The sequence below is a fragment of the Dipodomys spectabilis genome, unplaced genomic scaffold (genome assembly GCF_019054845.1).
Source record: "Dipodomys spectabilis isolate Male_0828 unplaced genomic scaffold, ASM1905484v1 ptg000258l, whole genome shotgun sequence".
In the NCBI taxonomy this organism is placed as follows: Eukaryota; Metazoa; Chordata; class Mammalia; order Rodentia; family Heteromyidae; genus Dipodomys; species Dipodomys spectabilis.
Window position 1 is genome coordinate 314,288 of NW_024870935.1, and position 13,587 is coordinate 327,874.

Genomic DNA, 13,587 nt, shown 5'->3' on the forward strand with positions numbered 1-13,587 from the left:
CGGGGGGGGGGTAAAGAGGATGGTTGGAGGCGTGTGTGTTTGTGTGCGGGGGGGTGGCGTGGGAAGGGGGGAGGCCCAATTTTGCCCAGTGGGACGAGGGCCCAGGCCAGGGAGGGAGCCGGCCGCCGCCATGATGGGGCTGGCCGGGGAGGGGGGGCGTGACGCGGAGGACCCCCCCCCCCCCCGCGCAGGGCCGGCTCCCCTTCCTCCTGCTTCTGTCCCCCGCGTGGGCCTCGGTCACAACTGCTCCCCACCCCCCGCGCCGCGATACTCACGCTTTGTCCACCAGCTCCCGCACCTTCCACATGTTCAACATCGTGCCCCACGCGGGCCGGGCCGCCGTCTCCCTGTCCTGCTCCCCACGGACCGCGGAACTCTACCGTGCCGGAGCAGGTCCAGGTCGGACACGGGGTGGGGAAAGGGTGAGGGGTGGGTGGGGGTCGCCGCCGCCTCCTCCAAGTCGCCCCCTCAGTCCAGATCCTTCCCCTGGCCACAGCCGCGGCGCCGCCGGTGACACGTCGAGACGCGGCGGCAGAAGTGCTGCGTGGACCGGAAGTGCCGGGCTTTCCGCCCGTGGCGCGCGCGGCACTCTGGGATTTGTAGTTTTTAAAAATTGTTTTCGAGCCCTGAGCGCTGGCCTACTACTGTCCCTAGACCTACTGTAGATCCAGAGTTGCCCGGTGAGGCCTATAAACGTTTCTGATGACCTTCAACTGTGAGGAGCGAGTCACACTCCAAACTTTGCAAGTGTAAAGTGATGATGTTGTTAATGATTGGACAGAAGTGCCACTGGGACGTGTGTTCTTGGCTGAGAGGAACCGTATTTGCTTCCGAATGTCCCAACAGACTTGTAACTCTGAACCTTGGTTTCCAGACCTGTACATTGAAGAAATTGTATTTAAATTCCTTTGCTGCTTCCAATTCTGGGATACAAGGAGTTTAAATTTAAAGTTACTTTATTATAAAGCCCCAGAAACTCAACTCACAATTTATGAGAAACTAAAACACACACACACACACACACACACACACGTAGATTAAAAAAAAAAATCACTTTATATATGATACCACCAAGAATTTGGCATGTTTATTTATTTATTTTTTTTTTGCGCAGTACTGGGGTTTGAACTCAGGTCCTCTGGCTCAGTAGGCAGGTGCTACTCTACCTGGTCCCGATGGCTCACTCTTAGATGGTCACTACACACTCAACGGTTCCACTTATGGGCTCCCATATAGCTGAAATGATAGGCAAACGCCACCAACCTAACTTGTTGGTTGATAAGGTTTGTCATTAACTTTTTGCCTAAACTGGCCTCCAAATGAGATACTCCCAATCTCTGTCTGGGATTGCAGGTGTGAGCCACCCTCCCCAAATAAGTTTGCTATCTTTTTTTTTTTTTTTGGTCGGTTGTGGGGCTTGAACTCTGGGCCTGGGCCCTGTCCCTCAGCTCTTCAGCTCAAGGCGAGCACTCTACCACTTGAACTACAGTGCCACTTCCGGTTTTCTGGTGGTGTATTGGAGATAGGAGTCTCATGGTCTCTCCTGCCAGGGCTGGCTTTGAACCGCCATTCTCTTTGAACCCTACATTCTCTTCTGAGTTTTATAGTTCTAACTCTTATACTCAGGTTAGCCCATATTAGGTTAATTTTCTTTCTTTTCTTCAGCAGTTCTAGGGTTTGAACTCAGATCTGTATACTTTCTAGGAAGACACTATACCACTGCATATAAGACATAGGGCCTGGACGCTGTCCCTGAGCTTTTTCCCTCAAGGCTAGCACTCTACCATGTTGAGCCGTAGCTCCATTTCTGGTTTTCTGGTGGTTAATTGGAGATAGAGTCTCATAGACTTTTCTGCCCAGGCTGGCTTCCAATGGTGATCCTCAGATCTCAGCCTCCCAAGTAGCTAGGATTACAGGCGTGAGCCACCAGCGCCCGGCAGTTTGCTATCTTAAAGGGTAAGTATGCACAGTGCTTTCTGGTTTTGTTGTGCGGTTGTCATCTCTTCATATTTCACCTTTTTTTTTTTTCTGTCAATGCTCATAATAAAAGCTTCAGGTAAACTTAAATCTAACCCAATTGATTATACTATCTAGTTCTTTTCATTGTACATCTATTATCACTTTAGTGTCAGAAATAGGGAATACAGTTTGGGGTCCCAGTTCTCTTGGAGCTTATTAAAGGTCACTGGAGGAAATAGTAATCAAGAAAACATTCAATTACAGGTTGTAAATACTTGAGGAAAACAAAAAGATAAAGCTATACCCTGTGGTGTTAAAGGAAATAACTTTAGGGACTGTATCTAGCTCCCTTGAGAAGTTCATATTCAAGCTAAGATTGGAATGATTAAAAAAAAAAAAAAACTGGCCATAAGAAAAAAAAAAATTAAGGGAGCAGGGTGTGAGTGGTTCTCACCAGTAATCCTAGCTACTCCAGAGGCTGAGATCTGAGGGCTGCAGTTTGAAACAGCCCAGGCAAGAATGTCCTGGAGACTCTTACTTCCAATTAATCACCAAAAAGCAGGAAGTGGAGCTCAAGTGGCAGAACACTAGCCTTGAGTGAAAAAGCTAAAGCACAGTGCCTTGCGTTCAAACCCTGGTCAAAACAAAACAAACTCCAAGGGATAAGTCATTCGTGAAGGGTACTGATGAAGATTGATTAAAAAAGAAAAGAAATGATGGTTGCTAACTATGAAGGTGAGTAATAGTCCCAGGACCTCTGGTCCCTCAAATCAGGTTAGCTCTTCAAGTTGGATCCACTCTGTTATTGTAAATACATTTGAAAGGAGTTTCAGTAGACTTTGGAAGTAAGGCCATGAAAGAAACGAGAAGCACCAAGAGCAAGAAATCAAGCTAGGCCAGAGTTTTGTCAAGATTGGACTACTGGGATCTCGGTGAGTTCTAGGATCCGTGAGGAAAGCAGTTAAGCCAAGACAGGTAAAAGAGTGGGGCTTTCAAATGAAAAGATTGTTTTTGCAGTTGAAGAGATTGCCCAGTCCAAAGTCCAAGGATGGAATGTGGCCAGAGGAGATAAGAGAAACTACTTTGCATAAATAACTGCTTAGTTAGTTAACTTTCAAACAAGTCCAGAGTGCACCTGCAGAATGAATGTGGCACAAAAATAACAAACTTCCCTGCCTTGAGCCTGTATGGACATTTCATAGCCTTGTGAAGCAAGTCTCACCAGAATTTTCCAGAAAGTACAATGTTAGTAGCTAATGTTCTCATTCCAACATCTAGTTTGGGGGTATCTAGCCCTAATCTGGAATTATCCAGAGTAGACAATCCAGAATTATTGTGTGTTATTTTTACAGTCTTCTGGGGCCATCTAGACCTCACTAAAATTCTTCCTGTCTACCTTTCATTCCTGAGAACTTCCAACGTGTTCAAAAATATCTGACCTGAAGAGTTTGTTAAAATGTGGTCTTTAGCCTGGCATTGGTGGCTCATGCCTGTCATCGTAGTTACTTAGGATGCTGAGATGTAAGGATCATGGTTTGAAGCCATCCTGGCCAGGAAAGTTCATGAGACTCTTATTTCCAATTACTCACAGAAAAAAGCCAGAAGTAGTGCTGTAGCTCAAGTGGTAGAGTACTAGCCTTCAGCAAAATTTACTTAGGAACAACACTTAGGCACAAGACCCAGGACCTGTCAAAAAGAAAGTGTTCTTTAAGCCTGGCTAGGGTGGCTCATAGCTATTTAGTAGATCTGAGGATTATGGTTCAAAACCAGCCTAGACGGGAAAGTCTATGAGACTCTTATCTCCAATTAACCTCCAAAAATCTGAAAGTGGAGGTGTGACTTAAATGATAGTGCACCAGCCTTGAGCTGAAAAACTACAGGGCAGTGCCCAGGTCTTAAGTCCAAGCCCCAGTACAGGAACAAAAACAACAAAAGTTGTCTCCAGAGACTGAAAATTTGCATGTTTGCAAAATGTACCATTTTTACATTTTATCTTGAAAGTTTGTGAGCAGTTTCCATAGTAACTGCTTTGTGGCAACTTAAATAGGTCCATGGTAGAAAAATAAATAAGAAAATGTTCCCCCCCCCCCACCCCCCCACCCCCCTCAGCTACCCTTCTTCAGGAAAACATAATTTCCACTCAATGAGCTTACACTTTGAGTAAGGCCAAACCAACACATGCTCTGAAAGGAAATACACTCAGCTGTGCGCATTACTTGGGGAGACCAGTTGTCCACAATGGATACTGGCTGCTTTCCTTGGGTGTTTGGCTTCTTGGTGTTTCCTGGGAGTTTAATTCATGAGAGACAGGTGGGGAAGCCTTGGGAAGGCACCTACCAGACCGCTCACAACATCTTCTAAGAGCCTCTACGCTGGGATGATGTACGTCAAGGCTATGCTCAAGGTATGCTGGAGCTGGGCCATTTCTGCCAACTTGAGGCCCCTCTCCTGGGCTATCCCATTTCCTCAGAGCCTCATTGCAACTGGATGCTCTCCCACTCAATCTTTCTTTTTTTTTTCTTTCTTCACGGGCTTCAGAATTGCCTGTGGTTTGAAACTCTGCTTTCCTTGTATTTTTTCATGTTTTTTTTTTTCTTTCTTTCCCCGTGCTAGTCCTAGGCCTGAACTTAAGACCTGGGTGCTGTTCCTTAGCTTTTTTGCTCAAGGCTGGTACTCTACCACATGAGCCATAGCTCCACTGCTGGCTACTGGGTGGCTAGTTGGATATAAGAGTCTCATGGACTTTTCTGCCTGGACTGACTTTGAATGGCAATCCTCAGATGAGCAGCTAGGATTACAGGAATGAGCTACCAGTACCCAACACATTCTCCTCTTTTTGTTTCATTTTATCTCCTCCCCCCCCCCACAATAAATCTCTATATTTCTAATTCTGTCTTGTCTCTGCTCAGCAGTCCCTAAAGGGACACAACAGTTTCCTGTGTACCTTGGTTTTGGTGTTTGGGTCATGAGGTATTTGATCACACCTGGGTAAAAAATCCCCTTTAGAAAGAAGGCTCCTTGGTTTCTAAACGTAGCATGAGGGTTGTCACAAAAAGTCAGGCAATGCTGAGTGCTGGTGGTTCACATCTGTAATCCTAGCTACTCAGGAGGTTGAGGTTTGAAGCCTGGAGGTTGAGGCTCTGATAAAAGTTGGTGAGACTCTTATCTCCAGCAAACCACCAAAAAGCCCGAAGTGTTGGCAGAGTTGGTAGCGTGCTAGCCTTGAGCAGAAAAAGGCTCAGGTGTCAGTGCCCAGGCCCTGAGTTCAAGCGCCTATAGCAGAGCAAAAGGATTTACACAGGAAACAAGACTCCTAGCAATTCAACATTATCAGATCTCTTTCTGTCTCTGTCACTTTCTCTCTCTGATTCTCATTCTATTTTATTGTAGGCAGGTTTCTCCTATTGACAGGAAATAGGGCTACCAACTGTGGAGGAGTGGGGACCATTTGTTTTCAATTAAGCACCTACAGCTATTTCTCTCGTCCACGAGGGGAGAACTGACATCACAGGGGAGAACTCTGATTGGCTCAACCCGGATCTCGTGCCTACCTCCCGCCAGTGGCATCAAGGGCAGATATAAGCACTCTGATTGGTCCAGTTTGGACCACGTGCCTACATCCGGGCACATTGGCGGCAGGCGCTTGGACACAGGCTTCGAAGCTCTCTGAGGCGGAGAAGGATTCCTGAAGTAATTAAAAAAAAAAAATCTGTATTTGGGCAGACAAATGCAGCAGCTGTTTCCAACTGAGGCTAAGCGTCTGCCTGGTGACACAAAATGAAAGGCCTGAGGTCGTTCTGGCCAGAGCTTGGAAGGCCTGAGTCATGCCGCACGCGGTCCTTTCCTTGCTCCCCGAAGCCCACGAATGAAGCCGCCCAACCACAGAGGACAGCAGCTGGCTGGCGACAGGCGACGGGTAAGCCGATACCACGGCTTGTTCTCACTTTGCTCAGGCAGGGGTGGGTTCTTGCCGGATGCAGTTCAATCAGGACCCACGGCAGGCCGCAGGTGGGCCTGGGGCCTAGCCCGCATGCAGGCCTCTGGGGGGTGTGTGTTGCGGGGGGGGGGGGGGGGGGGGGAGGTAGGGGGCGGTGGGCAATGGCCAAGGCTCTGGCAGGAGGAAAGATGGAGACAGTAGTTCTCTTAAAGCCATTTCAAATCAGGCACTGGTGGCTCAGGCCTGTAATTCTAGCTACTCAGTGGGGTCGAGATAGGAGGTCTTTGATTCCAAGTCAGCCCGGGCAGGAAAGTCAGTGAGACTCTTTATTTACAATTAACCAACAAATAGTGGAAGTAGAGCTGTGGCTCAAGTAGAACACTAAACCTTGAGCAAAAAAAAAAAAGTGCAGACAGCGCCCAGGCCCTGAGTTCAAGCTCCAAGACTGGCAAGCACACACACACACACACACACACAAATACAATTACAATATTTGAGATTAGTTTCCACTTCCTAGAACTGGTCTGTGGAAACAGGTGAGCCCAAGTGTCTGGGCCTCTGGAAAGTCCGTTTGCCACAAAGCAAGGTGCCCTTGGAGAGCTTCTCAGTAGCATGGGACTGTGGGAACTGAGGGTGGGCTGGCTCATGCCTGAGGCAGGAGTTTTCTGGGTAAGACCCCAGGTCTTAGGAAAATACCACCTGTCCAGAGTTCATACTGAGGCACCACCAGCCTTCCAAAGTTACTAATTCCTCAAGAGAACTGTACTTCAGGTGGCTTATGCCTGTAATCCTAGTTACTCAGGAGGCTGAGATCTGAGGATCTCAGCTGGAAAGTCCCTGAGACTCTTATCTCCAATAAGCTACTAGAAAACAGGAAGTAGCGCTGTGGCTCAAGTGGTAGAGTGCTTGCATTGAGCTGAAGAGCTGAGGGATAGCACCCAAGCCCAGAGTTCAAGCCCCACTACTGACCAAAAGAAAAAAAAAGATAATTAAAACTGCTTGCTACCAAGGAATGTAGAGTTGCAGTGGAGGAAGAACTTTTCTTCTCCCTGATTAAGTCTGTACATGGGGGCCTGTGAATTAAACTGACAAAGGAGATAGGCAAAGAAGAGTTTGTATAGCCAGGCACTGGTGGCTCATGCTTGTAATCCTAGCTACTCAGGAGGCTGTTCTGCAATTTGAAGCCAGCTTGAGCAAGAAATTCTGTGAGACTTCAATTAATCACCAAAAAACCAGAAATGGAGATGTGGCTCAAGTAGTAGAGCATTAGCTTTGAGCAAAAGAAGCTCAGGGATAGTGCCCAAGCCCTGAGTTCAAGCCCTAGAACTGGCACAAAAAAGGATTTATATGTGTGATATGTATATATGCCGGCATGCTTGGTGAGATCGTCAAGGGGAAATTATATGTAGTTTAAGAACAGAGAGTAAAGAGCCAGGTGCCAGTGGTCCATGCCTATAATCCTAGCTACCCAGGGGGCTGAGATCTGAGGATCACAGTTTGAAGCCAACCCAGGCAGGGAAGTCCTTGAGACTCATATCTCTAACAAACTACTCAGAAAAAGCTGGAAGTGGTGCTGTGGCTCAAGTGGTTTAGTTCTAGCTTGGAGCAAAAAGAAGCTCAAGGACAGCACCCAGGACCAGAGTTCAAGCCCTAGTTGTGGCAAAAAAAAAAAAAAAAAAAAAGGCGGGGGGAGTAAAAGTTCTTATGGGTAGAATGAATAGGTTTCTTTACGGTGCATGCATTTAAGTTTTAGAAAAACAAATGGAAAAAAGTTTGTGAAAATGTTCTCTATACATGTATGAATAGTCTTTCTGTTAAACTTTAGGCATCATAAAATTTCCCCCAGAGAAGGCCTTATGATAGATTTACTCTTAGTCTTTGTCCTGGGGCCATCTCAAAGAAGGAATTTATGGCAGTTTTCATTTCTCAGAAGTTTCTGCCCTGAGTCAGATAAGGGAAGCACCCAACAAGGCTGCTTTCCGCATCTGTTGAGTGTCAAATGTCTTCAGCTTAAAAGAATTTTTATACCATCTGTGGGGTTCTGGTGTGTCTCTATATAATCTAATAATAGGGAAGACAGTTTTGTAAGCAAACAAAACCCCAGAGAGATATGTATGGTGTTGTGCTGTGTGCAAGAGGGAATCAGACCATCAACTGGTGACCACAGGACCTTGATTCACCCTTGGGAGTATGACCATGCTTAAATGATGTGGTCTTTTGGGCATCGCCTCCCTCATTGGTAAAAAGGGGCTGATAAAAGTCTGTCTCAACTGGTTGCCAGTAGCTCACACGTATAATCTTAGCTACTCAGGAAGTGAGATCTGAGGATCTCTGTTCAAAACTAGACGGGCCAAGAAAATCTGTGAAACTCATGTCTAACCACCAGAAAACTGGAAGTAGCACTGTGGGTCAAAATGGAAGAGTGCTTAGCCTTGAGCAAAAAAGAGTACAGGGACAGCACTCAGGCCCTAGTTTGAGCCCCATGACTGACACAAGAAAAAAAAGTCTCTCATTGGTTTGTTTTAAGGAGTGAAGAATGATACACATTGCAGTCTAAAAGCACCTAGCATGTGGCAAGGTCTTCCTTAAGTAAAAGATCTATTTTCTAAGCAACAAGTTGTTCAGATCTGTAATCCTAGCTACTCAGGAGGCTGAGATCTGAGGATTTCAGTTTGAAGTCAGCCCAGGCAAGAAAGTCTATAATATTCTTATCCCCAAAAAAGCTGTAATTAGAGCTGAAGTTTAAGTGGTAGAGTACTAGTCTTGAGCGGAAAAAGCTAAATGACAGTGCCTACATCCCAAGTTCAAGCCCTAGAACTGATAGATCAGTCAATCAATCAATAAAGGAATATATTCATCTTTATAAAAGAAGTAATCCAAAATATATAAAAGAAATAATTTTCCATTCCTTTATGCCAATTTTGTTAAGAGCTTCATTTGTGTTTTTCCATGCTTGTCCTTGCTCACATAGGTGTAAAGAAATAAACACATTCATAGTAGGTTGGGGGTCACGCTCCGCTCCGTGATGCTTGATTTTGCACATAGTCAGGAAAGCTGGGTGTGGTCGCACATACTTGTAATTCCAGCTACTAAGGCTGAGGCAGGTGGATAACAAGTTCCAGGGCAGCTGGTTAACTTAGCAAGAGACTGTCTCAAATAAGAAATGCTGGCAATGTAGCTTGGTGGTAGAGTATTTACCTCCTGTGTACAAGGCCCTGGGTTCAATTCTCAATACCACATGAATGAATAAGTAAGTAATATAGGTAAGCCCTCAGTTTTTTTGTTTTTGTTTTTGTTTTGGCATAGGTCCTTGGGCTTGAACTCGGGGCAAGGGTGCTGCTCCTGAGCTTCTTTAGGCTCAAGGCCAGCCATCTTACCACTTGAGACACAGCACCACTTCCAGCCTCTTCTGAGTCGTTAGTTGGAGATAAAAGTCTCACGGACTTTCCTGCCCAGGCTGGATTGAACTGTGATCCTCAGATACCTGAGTAGCTAGAATTACAGGTATGAGCCACCAGTGCTCAGCTAGTCTCAAATTTTATAAATGTGGATTTAATCCTTTAAAAAACAAAAAAAAACAAATAGCATACTGGTCATTTGTTCTTTTGAGGCCATAACTAAAATCTAAGGTCCTTACACTTTAACCCTACATTCTTTTCTGAGTTTTATAGTTCTAACTCTTATACTCAGGTTAGCCCATATTAGGTTAATTTTCTTTCTTTTCTTCAGCAGTTCTAGGGTTTGAACTCAGATCTGTATACTTTCTAGGAAGACACTATACCACTGCATATAAGACATAGGGCCTGGACGCTGTCCCTGAGCTTTTTCCCTCAAGGCTAGCACTCTACCATGTTGAGTCGTAGCTCCATTTCTGGTTTTCTGGTGGTTAATTGGAGATAGAGTCTCACAGACTTTCCTGCCCAGGCTGGCTTCCAATGGTGATCCTCAGATCTCAGCCTCCCAAGTAGCTAGGATTACAGGCGTGAGCCATCAACACCTGGCCTCCAGACGTATTTTGGGCTGAGATAGTTTTGAGGTAGTCTAATTTCCTGCCCAGAAACATGCCTAGACCACAGTCTGTTTTAGCAACATTCTTTTTTTTGGGTCCGGTCATGGGACCTGAACTCTGGTCCTAGATGCTGTCCCTCAGCTCTTCAGCTCAAGGCTAGCGCTCTACCACTTGAGCCACAGCGCCACTCTGGCTTTTTTCTTTTTGCTTATGTGGTGCTGAGGAATCGAACGCAGGGCCTCAGGCATGCAAGGCAAGAGCTCTACCACTGAGCCACCTTCCCAGCCCCACAGTCTGTTTTAGGCTCTCAGGCATGTAGCAGTGTGCCTAGTTTGGGGTTGGGAAAGGATCTCTAATATGCATACGTGTGTGTGTGTGTGTACACATATATATATACACACACACAGGCATTTACCTGGACTTCAATTTGCCAATTTTAGGTTTCCATTCACAGCTAGGATGATAGACATATGTCACTAGACACAGCTTCTTTCCACTGGGATGGAGTCTCATGGCCTTCTCTGCCTGTGTAGCCCTCAAATCCTCTTGCTCTCAGCCACTAACACTGAGGTGTTTTTCTTCTCTAGAGACAGGATCTTACTGTGCACTTCAGGCTGGCCTCAAATTCTGTTTCTGCCTCCCCTGTGTTGGGATTACAGGCTGTGTTACCACAATGGCTTTGAGTTGATTTTCATATTATATGAGCTCTGTGATCTATGCTGTGTTTTGAATGGATAAAGTGACAAGGGGGCCTGATTTCATTGTTTTGCATGTGGACATCCAGATGTCAATACCATTTATAGACTATTATTTTCTCTAATGAATTGTTTCAGTATTGTATTGAAAGTCAATTGATCACTCTCAGAAGTCACTTCCAATGTCAATAAAAATGACTGGAACTTTTTTTTTGGTCAGTCATGGGGCTTGAACTCTGGACCTGGGTGCTGTCCCTCAGCTCTTCAGCTCAAGGCGAGCACTCTACCACTTGAGCTACAGCAACTGGTGGTTTATTGGAGATAAGAATCTTACAGACTTTCCTGCCCAGGCTGGCTTTGAACCATGACCCTCAGATTTCAGCCTCCTGAGTAGCTAGGATTACAGGGGTGAGCCACCAGTGGCCCGGCTAGAATTTTTTTTGTGTGTGTATCAATCCTGAAGCTTGAACTCAGGCTTGGGTGCTGTCCCTGAGCTATTTTGCTCAAGGCTAGTGCTCTACCACTGGAACCACAGCTCCACTTCAGGCTTTTTGGTGTTTAGTTGGAGATAAGAGTCTCACAGACTTTCCTGCCTGGGCTGGCTTTGAACTGCAATCCTCAGATCTTAGCCTCCTGAGTAGTTAGGATTATGGACATGAATCACCAGAGCCTAGCTAGAAATATTTTTGGCTGTTTGTAATTTTCATTTGGAGGACATGTGTTTCCGAGATTATTTCCAGGTCTCAAATTTGTGTTGTGGAGTTAACAGAGCACTGAGATGCTGGAAGAGTAGTGCAAGTATAATTACATAGGATATGTGGGCAAACCTTCCTCCTCTACCCAATGAGGCTAATTAGATACTTCTATATGATGTAGACAACACTTAGAAGATGCTTGTTAAAGTATACATTGGTGGAATAACTGAAGAATGCTTGACAGTCCTAAGGCAAATAGATTTCAGTGCTCTGGTGAGAGTTGGGCCAGGATGTCAGAAAATAAACTCTGCTCTGTAATCAGTTAGCTGAATGACCTTACCTAATCACTTAAACTCTTGAGTCTGTTTCCTGGCTTTCTGAGTGTAGGTAACCATGCCAAGTCTAATGACCTGTCTGGGTTATTATGAGATTAAAAGAGTGTAATTTGTGTAAAAGTACTTTGGTGAACTTTTTATTCTGAGCCTTGTGAACAATTTGTGGAGAAATACTTGCTTTCATTGAAAAAAAGTCTTTGAATGGTTTATAACATCTGACTTATCCCTGCTTGGAGTCAACCCCAAACAATGTTTATCACCGTAAAACATTAACAGGAGATTTCTCACCACTTATCTGGGTAAGAGCCAGAGCCTGGCACTGGGCTCAAAGGAAGTAGTTATACATTATTTTATAACAAGCAGGCCCTCTGGCAACTCTCAATAAATACTTTTGGTGCTAGGTTAGAATGTAACCAAAGAATATCAAACCACAGTCTTTTAGTGATTGTTTAGAAGGTGGAGGAAATTTAAAAACAAAACCTCAGATGACTTTCTTTCCATTGCTATAGATTTTAAGATCTAAGCCTTCATTCACCCACCTGCCATTCCACATAGTTATGGGGAAAAAGATGGTTTTCCCAAGGAACTCCAATATATAGGTAAGGAAACAGCAAGGGAAATGAACTATGTAATCTAGAGCATTACTGAAGAAGATCTATGTTTAAATTCACCTCTCTCTGACAATCAACATGGATGTTTTGGCAGATAGAAATACTATCCAACAGTTGTTGACAGGTTATTGATAGGTTATAATAGACTAAAAGTCTCAGTTACTTGTCATACCAGAAATATACCACATAGGCCAGTCTCTTAGAGTTACTAACACCTGTTGTTAGATTTCTGACTTTTTTTTTTGTTGGTTGTGGGGTCTGAACTCTGGGCCTGGGAGCTGTCCCTCAGCTCTTCAGCTCAAGGCTAGTGCCCTATAACTTGAGCCATAGTGCCACTTCTGGATTTTTCTGCTTATGTGGTGCTGAGGAATGAAAACCAGAGCCTTTTGCATGCTGCAAGGACTCTACCACTGAGCCACTTTCTCAGTCCTTCTGACTATTATTTTAGGCAGAGTATCTCAGACTTTGAGATCTTTTTACCTCTAGGAAACACGTGGCGGAGAAAGAGAGTTGCTCATTAGCAAGAACAGACCTTGCAAAAAGGCTGGAATTTTCCAGAGTGGTAAAGAGAAGGGCATTGCTGTCCTAGGAGAATATGAGGATCATGAAACAAGGTTAGTTTAGATGCTGTCTAGTCTAGTCATGCCCTTAATCCTGGCTAGTAGGCTGAATCCCAGGGGATCATGGCTTTAGGTCATTTGGGGCAGAAAAAACTCACCAGATTTCTTTGAAACTAGTTAAGATTAGAAAAAAAAACCAAGGTGGAAGTCATGGTTTAAGTGGTAGAGTGCCAGTCAAAAAGCAAGTTGAGTAGGTGCAAGGCCCTGAGCTTAAACCTCAGTACTGCCAAAAAATAAATAAAAGAACCAAGCCTAGGATAGGATCTTGGGGCCTTATGAAGGGGAATTTCCTTTTTGAAGGGTTTCACCTCTTAGTGTTGTTTCTTTTATCTGTGTAAAGTTATTCTTTGTGTTCAATTTGAAATGATTCTTTACTGTGTAGTTACCACTAGCTTCTTCCATCAGTCCTTCAGTAAAGCATAAATCATAATTAGCAACCATGCCTCAGTTTCCTTAGCTGTAAATGGAACGATACCCACCTTACAGGGCTGACATGAGGGTGAAATGAATTGGTACATGTTGAATGTACTAATTAAAGTGTGTAAAGTGTATAAAGTTAAAGGGTATAAAACCAGTGCCTGACTTGTGGGTGCTCAGTGTATGGTAACTGCTATGAGCACTAGATCCTCAATACTTGGACATGTTTTTCCTCTTCTGGAAGATGTTTCAGATTGTGAGGCATCTTCAGATCTCTTCAAGGCCTTTCAGATAGTGACGGCCAGAGCC

General features: G+C 44.8%; 1 protein-coding gene across 2 annotated transcripts in view; it reads right to left on the reverse strand.

The window, feature by feature from the left end:
• The window catches only part of Clint1 (clathrin interactor 1), a 49,473-nt gene extending 48,922 nt beyond the window's left edge, over positions 1 to 551 (reverse strand). The window contains exon 1 of one of the 2 annotated variants that reach the window (XM_042699561.1): positions 276 to 551. In XM_042699561.1, coding sequence (XP_042555495.1) covers positions 276 to 316 — 41 coding nt within the window. In that variant the 5' untranslated portion in view covers positions 317 to 551. The remainder of the gene's footprint in view (positions 1 to 275) is intronic. The other variant, XM_042699562.1, reaches the window with a different exon arrangement.
• Positions 552 to 13,587: the final 13,036 nt, after the last annotated feature.